This window comes from Panthera leo, chromosome B3, assembly GCF_018350215.1.
Source record: "Panthera leo isolate Ple1 chromosome B3, P.leo_Ple1_pat1.1, whole genome shotgun sequence".
Lineage (NCBI taxonomy): Eukaryota > Metazoa > Chordata > Mammalia > Carnivora > Felidae > Panthera > Panthera leo.
Window position 1 is genome coordinate 52,946,771 of NC_056684.1, and position 17,195 is coordinate 52,963,965.

General features: G+C 47.5%; 1 protein-coding gene across 1 annotated transcript in view; it reads left to right on the forward strand.

The window, feature by feature from the left end:
* The first annotated feature begins 246 nt into the window (after positions 1 to 246).
* Positions 247 to 17,195, forward strand: part of TNFAIP8L3 (TNF alpha induced protein 8 like 3) — a 36,141-nt gene continuing 19,192 nt past the window's right edge. The window contains exon 1 of the mRNA XM_042942035.1: positions 247 to 501. Within this exon, the coding sequence (XP_042797969.1) occupies positions 450 to 501 (52 nt within the window). The 5' untranslated portion in view covers positions 247 to 449. The remainder of the gene's footprint in view (positions 502 to 17,195) is intronic.

Sequence of the window (17,195 nt, forward strand, 5' to 3'; positions counted from 1 at the left end):
GAGACCGCTCGGCCTCGCCGACCTGCACGACCTCGCCGCGCTCCTTAGGTCCAGGGCGCGGGGCGCGGGTAGGAGGAGCGGCGCCGCCCCCGGGGTATTTAAGCCCGGTCTGGAACCCGCGGGGCCGGACGCTCCCGTTCCTCCCTGCTCGCGCCTCCCCTCCCCCTCCCGCTCTCTTCCCCGCGCGCTCCCACCCTCCGCCCCGCGCTTGCTTCGCGCGCAGGCACCGGCCGGCGGCCGCGGGGAACGGGACGCGGGCGGCGCTCGCCTCTGGGGAGTCGACCCCCGGCCGTGGCCGCCGCGCATTGCCCAGCCAGCGCCGCCAGGGCTGCCGCCGCCCGGCTGCCCGCACCGAGTGCGCCGCGGCAGCCGGAGCTCGGACGCCGACCCCGAGCGTCCCGCAGACGGGAGGGCGGGCGGCTGCGGACGCCCGGCCGGCAGCTCGCAGCATGGATTCGGATTCCGGCGAGCAGAGCGAGGGCGAGCCCGTGACCGCCGCAGGTACCGAGGGGACGCGGCAGCCCAGCCCGGAGGGCCGGGACCGGGAGGAGGGGAGGCCGGGGCAGGAAATCGCGAGCATGTCACCGAGCTGCCGGACGGGAGGCCGATCTCTTCCAGGCCAGGACTGGGGATTGCTCCGCGCTATGAGTTTGCTGTGAGGCTTTCTCCCTCACTGCACTTGGGCGCGCGGGAGGAAGAAGAGGTGCTTCTGCGGGTGGCTCTCCGCGCAGCTGCGTCCCGCTGCGGGCTCGGGTCGCCCGGGCTGCGTGGGGGTGGGGAAAGGTTCGGGAAATCTGCGTCCCGTAGTTTGCTGCAGCGAGGGTCGCAACACATCTGCCCTTTGAAAGAACTTTCCGAGCGCCCACCCCGTCCTCGAACCCGGGGCGCCAGGGACGCTGCGGAACAGGTGACACGGTCCGAGGGCGCGACAGGGGACTCCGGAAAGGAAAGGACCCGCGGGTGGACTGGCAGGAGTCAGACCACAGCTAGTGGCTGCAGTTCCCGAGCCTGCACTAGTGGTGCAGAAGGGTTCGCCCATCGCTGTCCCGCACCGGCAGAGTGGGTTCCGGCGGAGGGGGTCCGGGAACACAGCCGCGGGGGCGCGCGGGAGCAGGGCTTCGCCATTAAGAGGCGCCGCCGGCTTTTCACAATCGATAGTTATCGAAGCAATGGGTGGATGCTTACTTTGGAAAAAATGAATGTCCTCCCCCGCCTCTCCCTGATACTGAGCAACAGGAGGAAGCCACCCACAGCCTTGGGTCGACTTACCGCTGGGCTCTGCCCACCTCCACCGCCGGCTCCGCCCCGCCGCCCACGGGTCCGCGCACCGGAGACCTGATCACCCTCCCCACCTGTCCGTGGCTCGCGGCACCCGTGGAGCCCTGAAAGCCACCCTGACCGGCCGACCTGTGAGCTGAGACTCTCCTGTTACACACCCGAAGTCCTAGACTAGTCCCCACTCTTCCCTGTATCAGACCAGCATCCTGAGAGTGGGGACCAAGTGCCAGGAGGCACTATGAGCCCAGGCGTGGGTGTAGGAAAGGCAGGCTCAGGAATCAGGCAGCACAGGGCCAGGCGCTGTGCCAAAGGCCCTACATATATTATTCCCCTTCATCCTCACAGCATCTAGCCAGGTGGTTATTATCTCCATTTTACAGAAGTCCAGAGAGGCTAAGTGCCTTGCCCACGCCTCAGCAGGCAGTAGCCAAGGGCAGAGTGATTCCCTTCCCACTGCGTGGTACCCCTCAGCCTTTCACAGGGCAGCTGTGGTCAACACCTTTGGGTGGGGAAGAGATGAGGCAGGCAAAGAGGAAAGGCTGCGTTACCAAGATGCCTATGTATGAGGATTCCTGTGTGTGTGTGTGTGTGTGTGTGTGTGTGTGTGTGTGTACGCGCGCGCGTGTGTGCGTGCAAGGGCCACCTCCTTTGTGTAGGCATATGTGGATATAACCAATAAACATGAGCCTTCTGCTGCCTCTATGCTTCTGTGGCAATGAAGCACCACGATTTTGTTTCACAGGGGGGGCTTGTGGATCTCCTTACATCATTTTAAAGTTTCAGTGTGTTTGTATGTATCTAAGTATATCTGGAAAGCTGAGGGGTAGGGGGTGCTGACCTTGACACTTTACTGTCTCAAAATCCCAGGAATTAACATGCTCTCCCCACCCCACCCTCAGATCTCTTGTGCACGTTGATGTTGAAGGGAAGGAGAAGGAAGCTTAGAGAAAGAAGAGGGAGAAGAGGAGGGAGGAGACACTCCAGAAGAGTTGGTGCTTGAGTGTAAGGGGAGGGAAGAAATTCTTAAGGGTCCTGTTGCTTCTTCCCCAAGCCTACCCAGCACAGAGTATCCCAGATGTATGCATTGTGTCAGGTCTCTGCACTGCTAACAGCAAACCCTACCATGGAGGTCAGATGGGTCCCATGAATAAGAGGACAGCCAACTCTGAGCTGTCACCATTCATTTGCACCTTGCTGTTTTCTACAGTCACTTTTTCTTTTTTTGTGTGTGCTTGAATCTCCCAAGTTGAACATTTATTTGAATATCCCAAGCCATTCTGCTAAATGGCATTCCGTCTCATTATTCTCAGTCTTAACTTTTTTTTTTTTAACGTTTATTTATTTTTGAGACAGAGAGAGACAGAGCATGAACGGGGGAGGGGCAGAGAGAGAGGGAGACACAGAATCGGAAGCAGGCTCCAGGCTCTGAGCCATCAGCCCAGAGCCGGACACGGGGCTCGAACTCACGGACCGTGAGATCGTGACCTGAGCTGAAGTCGGACGCTTAACCGACTGAGCCACCCAGGCGCCCCAGTCTTAAAGTATTCTTCGTGAACAAGCTTCAAAACTAGATGCTAATTCATTGCCTTGCTGTCGCTGCATCCTGTCAAATAGAAACCCTTGCTGCAGCTTCAGATACAGGTTAAATGATAGGTATGTTATCTACAGGGGTTGACCTTTGTCTCTACAAGGAATGAGGCGTTCATCTGTGGACCTGTATCTCTACAAGCTGGATGAGTTTGTAACAGAGGACAGCAGAGGAAGTGGGACTTCTTGGAGTATTCATGTGTGTGTCTTCTTGTGTTGAGATGATAAGGGCTGCTTCCTCCTCAGTGGCCTTCCCTTCTCGAACTTGTGAAAAATCCCTGTGAGAGGTACCTTATTAAAGTCAAGAGCCTGGACTCTGGGATGAGAAAGACCTAGGTTCCGTTCTCTACCTTTGGGCAAGTTATTTAACCTCTCCAAGCCTGTTTCCCCCTCTGCAAAATGGGGATGACATTTAGTACCACAAGGAGGATTAAATAAAATATCACATGAAGGGGCACCTGGGTGGCTCAGTCACTTAAGCGTCCGACTATTGATTTTGGCTCAGGTCATGATCTCATGGTTTGGTGTGTGAGATAGATCCTCATGTAGGGCTCTGCGCACACACACTCTCTCAAAATAAATAAATAAATTTTTAAAAATACCACATGAAAAGTGTTCCTGGTAATCATTCAGTAAATGGTAACTACTATTTTGATTATCATTTGATTGGATTATTTGTTGTAAGAATACTGCTAAATAATGTACCTTGGTGCTTTGTAAAATGTAAATCAGTAGGCATGTGTAAAACAATTAGTATTATTGGCATTATTATTACATTAATATAATTGAGCAGATTTGTTTTGAATTTTCTCCTTTTCACACTCTCATTCTCTCTGGTGTGTGTGTGTGTGTGTGTGTGTGTGTGCACGCGCTTATTGGTTTTGGGGGGAGGTTATCTTTGATTTACCTCTTCTTATCCTCTTCATCTTCCAGCTCAAGGAATGAAGATGGGGACATTCAAAATACTACTTTCACACCCCTTTTCCTCCAGCTCTAGGTAAAGTTGTACAAAGCAGAGAACGCTTTACCCAATCCACTGGCTAATGTGGAAATTAGCCACTTTCATGCCACTTCAAATAGAAGAAGAGATAACCCTTCCAACCAGTGAACCTTTTTCCTTCAGGGTAGCGAGAGGCACAGGAGGTCCTTGCCATTCTCCTTTCCATTTCTGGAAAGTCACCTTCCAAGATACAAATTGGCAGAAGAGTGAGAAAATCTCTAAGGACCACCTACTCTTTACTGCACCCCTTTCCAGAGACTTGTCTAAAGCTCTCCCCGGGGCCTGCTGTGCAGATTTCTCATCGAGCAATGCAGTGCCCTACATAAGAGGGTGAAGGGGGGAGATGAAATTTGTCTCCAACTGCATTTTCTGTTTTTCAGGAAGCACAGGATGATACTTCTATGCCTGAAACTCTACCCCACTTTTCTTTGATTTTGGGTTCTTTCTATGATTGGAAAAGAGGCAGAGTTTATGGAACACTGGATTCATTCCAGAGACCCAACTTGGCAGTCTGTGGTTTGGCAAACCCACCATCCATCTCTCAGAAATTCTAGCACTTGGTATATTAACTCAGCAGTGATTAAGAGTCTTTCCTAAGAAGCAACAAGTGAGTAAACATTAGTGGTGTCAGCTTTTTCCCTTTCTGGCTTGTAAGACCAAGATAGTCTACCCAGCTGAGGACAGACCAGCTCCTTCTACCTGCAGCTAGATGGTCCAGGGCAATCAAGCTTATGGGGATTCTTCGCAGCTGGGTAGGTGCTACAAAAAACATGTCCATGCAGTGGAGTCAGGATGTGGTAGGAGAGCATCAAGACAGTAAAAGAAATGGGAAAACAGGCCCCCAACTTTGTATTTGCCATCCTTCTCATTGCCTAGGTCCTAAGCTTGGTCTTTGTGAATAAAGTGGCAAGGAGTGGGTAGGCTTCAATAGGTGGCCAAAAGGAGGAAAGGCATTCCAGAAGTCACACACCACTTGAGCAAAGGCACAAACAGGGAGGTAACTGGAGTGAAGGGCATATACTAGGGAGTACTGGGAAATAAAGTTATATGAGTGAGGGGAGGGCCTCATGGAAGAGGGTCTTAATAACTTGGTCCTGATGGTGCCAGAGGAGCCCCCATTGAGCTGATTGTTGTGCAGAGATATGACTGACTGAAAGTTGGGTTTTCGGGAGCCACATTTGATAGACCTGAAGTATAAGGACTGCCTAGGCTTGAAGCGTCAGCTAGCAGGGGTGGCCACAGTATTGGAGGAGGTTGTGGCTCTAAGGCAAGGCAGAAGAGGAAGGAGGCCAGTGCCACATCAGAGAAACAAACAACAGACACTGCCGACAGATTGTACAAAAGCAGTGAAAGGAGAGGGAGAGTGAAAGGAGACTAGCGTGTCAACTTGGGTGAGGCAGGGAAATCCAGGAGACGGACTCCCCAGCCCAGGCTTCCAAGCCCCTGTCCTTCCATCAGGCACATAGCAGTGGTGCTTTCCTTAAAGGCACTTTTCCCCTGCAGACAGTAAATCATGCCTGGTTTCAGGGGATCTTGAGGTTCTGCAGTTTGTTGATTCTCAGTGTTAGGTTCCTCAAGGAGACTGTTGAGTAACCTTTGTTGACTGACAGATTGACCATTGATTGGCTGGCCGACCTGGCACAGGGACCACCTGAGGATGAGGTATCACTTGCCTGTTAGTCATAGTCCCACATCTTGTTCCTGTTTGTGGACCTTTTCAGGAGCCTCTGCCTCATCTACACTCTGGGCTGTAACTGCTTTAAGGGTCGGGACCCTGTCTTGTGCCTTCATGTTCCTGAGATTTTATGGACAAAATAAGTGGAAGAGCATCTAGAGGAGCCTCCTGGGAAGTCTGCACTGAAAGGCCAGACAGCCAGAAACCTTTCCTATAAGGTGGAACTGCCAAAGCTTTCCTCCAGTGCTTTGTTTTCCTTCTGTGTTTTAAGATTTCTTGCACTATCTGGGACCCTGTGTTGGGAAGTATGGGAGATGCAGAGAGATAATGGCAGGGTCCATCCTGTCTTCCAGGGTTTGAGATCTGATGGGGAGACAGGACATCTATAGTGATGGCCACAGCCTACACCAGTACATGAAGACTCTTGACCCTTGCCCTAGGATAACACGCCAGCCAAATTTTTGTTTATACGTTCTGTCTTGGTAACAGCCACTTTCCATTGTCTGCTTTATGGTTATTCTTGTACATCTCTCATCTCTTGTACTGGATTGTTAACTCCCTAAACAGACTGGTAGGTTGCTGGCTGGCTGAATGCATGCATACATCGATAGATGGATAGAGGCATAACTCAGAGATAGTGCAGGTTCGGTTCTAGATCCTGGCAGTAAAGCAAATACTGCAATAGTCAAATGAATTTTTAGGTTTCCCAATGCATATAAAAGTCATGTTTACACTATATTGTAGTCTCTGAAGTGTGCGATTGCATCATATCTTTAAAAAAAATGTACATACCTTAACTTAAAAATCAATTTAGGGTAGCAAAAATACTTTGGTAGGGGTGCCTGGGTGGTTCAGTCGGTTAAGTATTCGGCTCTTGACTTCGGCTCAGGTCATGATCTCACGGTTCATGAGTTTGAGCCCCACATGGGATTGTTTCTCTCTGGCCCTCCCCCACTCATCGTGCATGTGTGTGCGTGCGCTCTCTCAAAATAAACTTTAACAAAAATAAAAATACTTTATTGATAAAAAAAAATGCTAACCATCATCTGAGCTTTCAGTGAGCTGTAATCACTGATCACAGATCACCATAACAAATATAATAAAAAATGAAAAGTTTGAAATACTTCAAAAATTACCAAAATGTAATACAGAGACATGAAGTGAGTAAATGCTGTTGGGAAAGTGGTACTGATAGACTTGCTCCACCAGGGTTGGCACAGACCTTCAGTTTGTAAAAAAAAAAAAAAAAAAAAATCTGCAAAGGGGATGCCTGAGTGGCTCAGTCAGTTGAGCATCCGACTTCAGCTCAGGTAATGATCTCCCAGTTTGTGGGTTCAAGCCCCATGTCAGACTCTGTGCTAATAACTCAGAGCCTGGAGCCTGCTTTGAATTCTGTGTCTCCCTCTCTCTCTGCCCCTCCCCCACTTGCTCTCTGTCTCTCAAAAATAAATAAATATTTTTAAAAATCTGCAAGGTGAATTAAGCAAAGTGCAACAAAATGAGGTGTGCCTGTATATGGATAGACAGATGGATGGATGATGTTGTAGGTTGGTTCCCCACGAAGCATGCAGTGAGTTTATTTGGGGGAGAAGAGGGGAAGGGAGGAACACTGGACTAGGCAGAGTGAGAAACTGAGCTTCAATGCACGCCCAACAATAGCCTCCAGCTCTGGAGCTGCAGTAGCCCTTCAGAACCATTCTGAGTTGGGGTGAGGGGCCAGGACTTCATATCCCCTTATACAGTGATGAGTCATTAGATGCAGGCCATCCCAAGGAACAGGGTGTGACCTGGGGTGAAGCTGTCCCCATCAACTGAGGGCTGTCTGCAGGCCATGCCCCCAGCAGCTTGTGAAGTTCTTGGTTCTCCATTCTTGAGGAGGAACCTGGGCAGTATGTTGCAGCATCCACCACGGGTGGTCCCCCAAATTCTTCAAGAATGTTTCATTAGGGATGGCAGCCCTGTCTACCAGCAAAGCTCAGGAGATAGTCATTGAGCTATAAATTTTTTTTAAATTTTTTTTAATGTTTATTTATTTTTGAGACAGAGACAGAGCATGAACAGGGGAGGGGCAGAGAGAGAGGGAGACACAGAATGGGAAGCAGGCTCCAGGCTCTGAGCCATCAGCGCAGAGTCCGACGCGGGGCTCGAACTCACAGACCGCAAGATTGTGATCTGAACTGAAGTCGGACGCTTAACCGACTGAGCCACCCAGGCGCCCCGAGCTGTAAATTTTATCTAGACCTCATTAGGACAATTTAGATTGCCAGACAAAATTAGCCATTCTAGACCTCATAGCTCTGCACCCAGTTATTCAATCCACTCAATCCAATAGATATTGACTGATCATCTGTGTTATGTTGAGTGGTGCAGGGTGCTATGGTAGCATACATAAATGGAATTAGAAGTAACCCTACCCTCTAGAAATTTGCAGCCATCCATAACTGAATCTGCATGACTGGGTGGCATCAACAATAAATGGTATAGAGTTTGGAGCACAGAGCATTGTAGTTTGGAGTTCCGATGGGGAGGCTTCATGGAGGAGATGGGCCTTGAGGGTAGCCTTGAAAGAGTGAAGGATTTAGATGGGGGGAGGAGAGAGGGAAGGGAAGAAAGGAACCTGTGAGGAGCCTGGCCTGACTCAATGGGGATCCCCTTGGAGGACTCGTGGGAAGAGGGTTGTCATACTTAGAAAGTAAAATTGGGTGTCATGATGGTGGTTGTATCCAACATGTAAGTTTCTAGAGATGGGACAAGAATGTGTGTGAGTGTGCAAATAGAAAGCCTTATTTCCTACATTATTTTTCTTTTTAAAAATATGGTACCTGCTTTTTTATTTGTCAACAAAATCAAATTATAGTCACACTTTCCATTAGCACCATCCTCTAACTGGTTGTTTTCCTCCAGAGTTATCATTGGCTCTCACTTGAATTCACATGCAAATCTCTATAAAGTCACTGTATACATAATTTGATTTTGTTTTTTTCGGTCACTTGGCTTCCAACTCTTTATGTAAAATGTCTGTGTAGGTGGGTGTTTGGGCTGTATTCTGTGCAAGTATAGAAATAAAGGATAGAGAACCATTTAAAAAACAAGTTTCCTGTACCAACCTAATCCAAGAAAACATATAAGGAGGATGAGTATCTGTGTCCTTCACATATATTAAGGCATGCCAAAAAATATATTACCTTTTTATACATCAGAAATTTTTTTTTAGGCAGTTGCATGGTCCAAATTCTGATGCTGCTTTAGAACAGTCTTCATGTTCATATTGGGTTTTCTAAACATCATTGCCTGCGAATAAACTTGAGTCTGTTCATGGAAAATCTACTAGTGTGCAGACTATAAAAATGGAAGGCTTGGCGGCACAGAAAGTGCTAGACACACCCTAATAGAAACCAGTATTTTATAACTCAGTTCTCCAGAAATAAAAAAAGAGAGAGACATTTTGGTGGGGTCCAAATATTGGTTTAAACTATTGAAAAACCACAGGAGCAGCCACTAGCTTCTAGGTTCTCCTCTCAAAAGCAAAATATGCTTTCTGTGAAACCGTTCTAACCCTGAAAAGAAACATTTTGGTGACATGTAGCTTTATGGAGGTTCCCAGTTGATATTTTTATGGTACAGGCGTCCAATTTCATGCCTGGGAGGGAATTTCTGTCAAGGGCTGTTCTGGTGAGCACGTCCAGCATGCCTGATTTGGGGCCTGTGGGTTATGCTGGGAAGATACACAGATGTTGGCGTAGAATATGGGAGGGAGGTAATGGGGCCGTCTGCAGGGCAAGCCTCTGGAGCAGCTCTGTCCTACCACATTCAAGTCTGGTTCCTTGGTTTCCTCAGGATAACGCTGAGACAGGGAGAGAAGACTGGGGTTGGGGTTATAGGAGAGGAAGTAGGGTTTAAGAAGGTGTGGCAAATATCAAACAACATGAGAAGCTGTGGGGATGTGCCAGCCAGAGTCCAGCCCCAGAGGGCTAGTACTGAATGCAAAATAATAGTGATGTTTTGAATTTTACTTATTTATTCCATGTTAATTAAGCACATACAAGGCACTTGAGACTGAACTGATTGTTTATATGATATTTAACCCTTAGACCAGCCTTCTGGGATAGATACTATAAATAGCCCCATTTTATAGACCAGAAAACTGAGGCACAGAAGGAGGTTAAGTAACTTGCTCAGGGATATGCAGCTTGTCAGGGTATATGAAGACAGTCTAACAACAATAATAGTACTCTTGTACCTGGTAGATTAGGTAAGTTAAGTTGGCAGATGGCACCAGGTTCCTTTGTATCCCCCACCACCTCCCACGGGGCCTAGAACACTGACCATTAGGTTCCTTCATGAGGCTCCTTCTGTTAGGACATTGTATCTTCAGAAGGCCCTGTTTTAGGGGTGCCTGGGTGGCTCAGTCGGTTAAGCGTCCGACTTTGGCTCAGGTCACGATCTCGCCGTCCGTGAGTTCGAGCCCCGCGTTGGGCTCTGGGCTGATGGCTTGGAGCCTGGGGCCTGCTTCTGATTCTGTGTCTCCCTCTCTCTCTGCCCCTCCCCCGTTCATGCTCTGTCTCTCTCTGTCTCAAAAATAAATAAAAAACATTAAAAAAAATTTAAAAAAAAAAAAAAAGGCCCTGTTTTAAGCAGCAGACATTGCCTGCATCAGCCAATGACACATGGGCAAGGATTGGCTGGGATTGGAAAGGATTGGAGGAAGGAGTAGAAAGCAGACCCAAGGGAGGTGTTGAAGACAGACAGACATCCCCTTCATCAGAGTGCTTAAGCTGAGTCCTAAGAAATTTTTTTTCACTCCAGCATTGAGTCATTTCAGATCAAGAATGGTAACCAGTTGGATTTGAGGATGAGAGAAAACTCAAGGATGAGCCTGCCCCACAGTGAAGAGAAGTTGAGATTCAGAGCTAGATGACTGGGGTATGGGTGTCCAGCACTGTCTCTTACCGCCTTTTAGTAACATTGGTTTCTGATCAAAGGCAAGCCATAGCTCATGGCAGAATATGTGAAAACGGTACAAAGAAGAAAATTAGATTGAGCCCTAAGAATAGATGTGCTTTTCCAGAGCCAGAAAGCAATCCTGAAGAGATGCAAGGGAGCTTTATTTGGAGAAAGAGGGGGCTTTATAAGAGAATAAAAGTCCCCCTTCTGCAGTGTTTACTCAGGAATACTAAAAACATCTGGCTAAAAACTGTCAGAACCAGAACTGGAAGCCAGATCCTCTGGCTTCTCTGTCCTTCCCCAAAAACATACGTAAGTTTAAAATAGGACCAGAGTTACTCTGGATGGTGGGATATCAAAGGATCCCTTCTCTATTTCCTTCTGACACCTTCCACCGTGTTCTTGCCACCCTCTCCCCTCCTTTCCCTCTTCGGAGACTTCTCCCCAAGAAGCACATCTGCCCACCGGCCACCACAGGCCCATACCAGGCCCTGCCCTTCTTTCTGGCCCACCCCTGCCCCGCATCCAGAGAGCCCTCCACAGAGCCCTCAGAAGATTTTTATATTCCTTAATACCCAAAAGATATTTAGCAGGTTTTATAGATGCCCAGTGATAATTGCAAAGGTTAATTTACCCTGAGTTTAACAGCTATCAGCTTCAGGGATAGATTTATTGACCTCTAGTTCTCCAATTGTTTTTCATCTTTGTTTATATTGATTGTTTTTGTAAGGAAATGGAAATTAGTTCATCTGTGTTAGCTTCTCTACCGTTAGGATTTAACTTCATAATTTAGTCTCAGTGAAACAAGGTGGGCAGAGCTCAGTCAACACAGAGTCAACTTTTAGAGAGCCCAGAGGAGTGTCCAATGGGAATTCAACAACAATTTCTTGACTTTCTCTTTCCTTTTGACTTCTCTGACTGTATATAAACCTGTTTCCTGCACCCTTCCTCCACTGGTCCTCCTGCTTCCCTCATTAATGCTCTTTTCCTACCTGTGTCCCCTCAGGCTGAGGCCTTGGCCTGGTCTCTCCTGACAATACACTTTCATATGAGAGAGAACACCCACTCTTTCAGCACAAAGCCAGATATTCCCAAAGCTGCATTCTAGCCCAGTCCTCTCTCCCAAGCAAGAATCCCACCTTTCAGGGCCTCTGGAGAGGCCAGGAGACCTTTCGACTCAGCGCCTCCACACCCAGACCAGTACTTTACCCGCCTCAGCTTTTCCCAGCTCTTCTGTGGCCTCCTCAGCCACCAAGTCAATCAGAGTAAAACAACTGTAAAGTCATAAGAACAATTAAATATCCCGTACACATGATCCCATGGCAAAACCAGGAGATGGATAAAGCAGGTATTATTGTTCTCAGATTACACATGAAGAAACAGATTCAGAGCGATTACCCCAAATCATAAAGAAAGTGGTGAATTTTCACTATTGCAAACTACCAACCCCCCAAAAAGGGGCAGCAACAAACCTACATATCCAACCTAAACAAACTATTCAAATAGCTATTGAACGATTAAATACATGATCACATTTCCACACAGTGGGATATTATTCAGCTGTTAAAAATTAATTTGGAGAGCATATAATAAATAGTTTGCATTATAATGTATAAAGAAAGCTTGGTAATCTATTATCTCAATTGTGCTACATACATGTATACACACACATATAAAAATGTATGTATATTTATACACACACACCCCTATAAATACATATGCATACACACACACACCCTTTTGTATAGAGAGAAGGGGAGGGGACTCCCTTACATTCAGTCATACACATAAATTTTATTTTAACATTTTAAGGCTGGAACAGAATTAACAATTCTATATAATGAGTTTCTAGGTAATTATAATTTCCTTCTTTGTACTCTTCTTCCAGATATTTCTGCAGTGAATATGCATAACTTTCAGAGGGAAGTTTGATCTCACTTGATTGTTGCTTTTAAGTGAGATCCAGTGGCCAGTCCACTGCTCATCCTTTGGGCTTTCTTGCAGTTTTGTCTCAGGTCCTTCCATCTTCTTCCTTCTCTTCCTTCCTGTGATCCTCTTTCTTCCTCAGACCAGTCCTCCATGAGTCCTTCTCATGGCTCCTCCTGGTGGGGGTACGTTCTAGGCTTCTTTCCTCAGCCCTCTTCCTGCTCACCTATTGCCCCGTCTTTGGCTTTCCCCTCTCCCTGGTACCTGTCCCACATCACACTGTCCCCTCTGAGCCCACCCAGCCTGGGCCTTGTGAGCCCTCATGCCATGAAGAGAAAATGTAGACCACCAGAGTGGGTAATGAGCTCATAGATTTGAGGCCTGCAGTCTGCCCCAGAGCACCAGAGCCTCTCAGACCAAATGGACATGCTGGATGAGCTTGCTCACTCAGCCATTTTGGCTCCTAAACATGGCCTCGCCATTGCTTGCGGACCAGCAGTGTGTGCAACCATACCTCCTTCTTATCATTTGCAAGTGAATGAATATGACCACCATGATTTTTGAAAGAGAGATCAGAGAATATGAAAGGCAGAATAATAGGGCGCCTGGGTGGCTCAGTCAGTTGATCGTCAGACTTCAGCTCAGGTCGTGATCTCATGGCTCATGAGTTCAAGCCCTGCATGGGGCTGGCTGCTGTCAGCCTGTCAGCAGAGCTCTCTTGGGATCCTCTGTCCTCTCTCTCTCTGCCCCTCCCCCTTGTGTGTATGTGTGTGTGTGCACATGTGCACATGCTCAATTTCTCTCTCAAAAATAAATTTAAAAAATCTTGAATAAAGGCAGAATAATCAAGATAGGAAGTGAATTCTTAGAAAAAAACAGGCATTTATGAGAAAACAGGCATTTTAGAGAAAACAGCTTCACACTGGGCTTTCCATTCACCCCCAGAGGGAGGTCAGTGATGGGCTGAAGGTCATGGTGGGATGAAGATGTCTAGTTCCAGCCATCCTTGCTTTTGTGTGTTTCATTTTTGTTAAAAAAAAAAAAAGGTTTTTTTCACATAAAAATAGCTCTGCCAAGTTGTCATAACCCAACGAGAGTGACTGGAGTCTGAGCAAAGTCTGAAGGGGATAAAGGTTGGTGATAATTAGGGCCAAGACTGTCTTAAGGCAGGATGGAGGCTGGCAAGGACTAAGAGCAGCTGGTCAGGTCATCAGGAAGTCAGGACATGTGGCAGGGGCCACAAAAAGGGCCTTTCTCTTGAGTCACTTGGCCTGCAACAAGTCTACCAGTCATGGCCGCCCCAGCCTGCTTGGGCCTCTTCACCTGGAGGGGAGCCCCACTTAAAGAGTCCAAAACTTTGAGAAAAGCTGGCTCCCTAGCAGAGGCATCCTGACCTCTTACCTCCTACCCAGAAGCAAGTCCTCCTCCTGACCTCTCCCCGGCCCCAGATTTCTGCCTCATCCTTGATGCTTCCCTTCCCTGAAGCCTCTCCCACCCAGGTGCTTCTCTCCCACTCACCTCACAAGTCGTCCTGGGCATTGGAGGGACTAAGGCAGTGGAAACTCTGAGACCTGTGGCCATGACTGGTCATAAAGCAGCTTCCAGATCTTAACAGCTTCCAGAGAGAAAAGCCAGGCTTTTGCCAATGGACTACGTTCCTGAGTAGTAACACGAAGAGCTGAACAACAGCAGTACAGTGACTTTGAATTCTCAAGGCAAATGACTTTCCAGGTAGAGTTCTGAACTGCAACCATCAGTCAAGTGTGTTGGGTGGAATAAAGTCACCATAAGACATGTTTCCAGACAATTACCTTACTGTGTTCCCTTCTTTAGGTTGCTGCTGGATCAGGAGTCAGCCCACTGACACCCCCAGGCCAAGTCCACCTGCCATCTGATTTTGAGTGGCCCATGAGCATTTTAATCTTTTTTAATGGTTGCATTTAAATGGTTATATAAGTGTCCAGATCTGTTTTGCCTTTTGGCCCTTTATTCCCTGGCCCTTTCAGGTAGTTTGCTAGTGCCTGTATTTGACAAAGTATTCCAGTGAAATGGGAGTAAGAAAGAAGAAGCCATGAGATCCAAAAACAGGAGATGGACACAGGAGAGAAGGAATGAAGGATTGGAGGGAGAACCGGGTGACAGCCTGGAGCAGGCTTAGAGGGAAATGTGCCCAGAGTTGATCCAGGGCACAGAAAGCTCCCAGAAGAGTATCCAAGAAGGAAAATTAAAGTGAAAGATTGGTTGATGTGTCAGAACCTACTGAGAACTCTGTATTCTGTTAGGAACTTTGGGAGTGAATTAGGGCTAGGCAGATAGAAAACTAACCAAAGAAGAACAAGGCAGTTTTTAACTTCTGAGAAAACAAGATGAATAAGAAAGGAAATACAGTCATGGAAGTGATAGAACATACATGACTCAGCTATGAATGGTATCCAAATCATGGTAATGTAAATCACTGAAGTTAGAGTTAGCCAAATATTATAATAGAACTAAATGGGAAAGTGGAAGGAGAAATGAATGGAGAAGAGAGTTAATTTATCACTTTCCAAAATAGGAAGTTAAAAGCAAATAAAGTTAAGGGCTAACAGGATAAGCATATAATTTAAATATAAAGAGGTAATTATTAGTTGGAACAGCTAAAATAGTTTGAAGTATTTGGGGTCTAAAGAGCCAGCATCAGAGGTGGGCCAGAGGATGCTGCATTTTGTAGAAGCCGTAGAATGACCTGACTTTTAAAATAGTGTACCCAGGGGTACCTGGGTGGCTCAGTCAGTTAAGTGTCCAACTTCGGCTCAGGTCATGATCTCGCAGTTCGTGAGTTTGAGCCCCGCATCGGGCTCTGTGCTGACAGCTTAGAGCCTGGAGCCTGCTACGAATTCTGTGTCTCCTCTCTCTCTGCTCCTCCCCCACTCATGCTCTGTCTCTCTCTCTCTCTCTCTCCTTAAAAAATAAAGCATTAAAAAAATTAAAAAAAAATAAAATAAAGTAGTGTACCCAAGGGGTGCCTGGGTGACTCAGTCGGTTGAGCATCTGGCTCTTGATTTTGGCTCAGGTCATGATCTCACAGTTCATGAGATGGAGCCCCATGTCAGGTATTGCACTGATAGTGCAGAGCCTGCTTGGGATTCTCTCTCCCTCCCTCTGTCCTTCTTTCCCTCTCTCCCCCTCCCTCTTTCTCTGCCCTTCCCCTGTTTGAGTGTACTCTCTCTCTCAAATAAATAAACTTAAAAAAATAAAATAATGTACCCATAATCACTTTGAAAATAGATTTTTAAAATTTTTTTTTTCAACGTTTTTTTATTTATTTTTGGGACAGAGAGAGACATAGCATGAACAGGGGAGGGGCAGAGAGAGAGGGAGACACAGAATCGGAAACAGGCTCCAGGCTCCGAGCCATCAGCCCAGAGCCTGACGCGGGGCTCGAACTCACGGACCGCGAGATCGTGACCTGGCTGAAGTCGGACGCTTAACCGACTGCGCCACCCAGGCGCCCCTGAAAATAGATTTTTAAAATAATAAAAAGAAAAAGTGACTTGTTCAGCCCAAGGAGTGATGTCCTGGCAACCATGCCCAGGTGGGAAAAAGGCACAGTGGGGGTAACCTCAAGCCCCTGGCTGGAGGAAGTAGGCTTCAGTGTCCTGGGGCCATGCTAGTTCTGATTATCATTATTGTTCCTGACATTAGTGTGAGTACATTTCAATAAAATGTCAAGACTGATAGCCATTGATTCATGCAATGAACACTCTCTGCATTTCAATCCCTGGCTGGAGCTGTTGGGATGAATACATCATGATTCCTGCCCTCAGCAGTTCACACACTGGTGATAAATAAAGTCATTCATCCAGCTGGTGTATGATGGCTCTACACAGCGATAATATACTAGAAGGATACATGATTGCAGGGACAGGTGCTCAGAGGTCAGAAGTCCTTCGGGGAACATGAGACTCTTAAATATGGAGAACAAACAGAGGGTTACTGGAGGGGTTGTGGGAGGGGGGATGGTCTAAATGGCTAAGGGGCATTAAGGAATCTACTCCTGAAATCATTGTTGCACCATATGCTAAATAACTTGAATATAAATTTAAAAAAATAAATTAAATTAAAAAAAGAAGTCCTTCGGGGAGCCCGGGAGGTTGACTAGGAATCAGGGGAGATGGGGTGAGGCAGGAGCAGATGTCCAAGCACCAGGGAACGAAACGTGCAGAGGCACAGAGAGGACCCAGGAATGATAGAGCTTGTTACAGCTGAGACCTGTGTGTGGCCTGGAGTCAGGAACTCAGAGTTTTTAGAGGAAGAAGCTGGAGAGGTGAATAGAAGATAGACCCTCCGCTAAGCAAGCGGGCATGCCGTGATAAAGAGTCCGTCCTTTGCCTTCCCCCGTGACATCACTTCCTGGACTGACTGGTCTCTATGGGTTTTTTGAGGTTTAAATTTATCATTGAGCTCCTACTATGTGCCAGGGACACCACCATGTACACAGGAGTCCAGGTCCCCTGTCCTGGGATTTGCAGTGAACAGACAAGTGAAGCAGGTGGGAGGCCCTTGAATAGGCCCTGTTTGCGGGGCAGGGGGGCGGGGTTGTTCTGGATAGAAGGGATGTTCAGGGTGTGTGTGTGGCGGGGGGCGGGGGGGGCGTGGTAATAGGGAGAGCAGCAGGCTGTGTTTGCATCTGAGTAGAAGAAGCAGAGAGCATGTGTGGGACTGGGGCAAGGATGAGCCACTTTCTCTTTGGGACAGAGAGGTGGATGACAGGGATGTGAGGCCTCACGGGAAAAACTGGCCCTG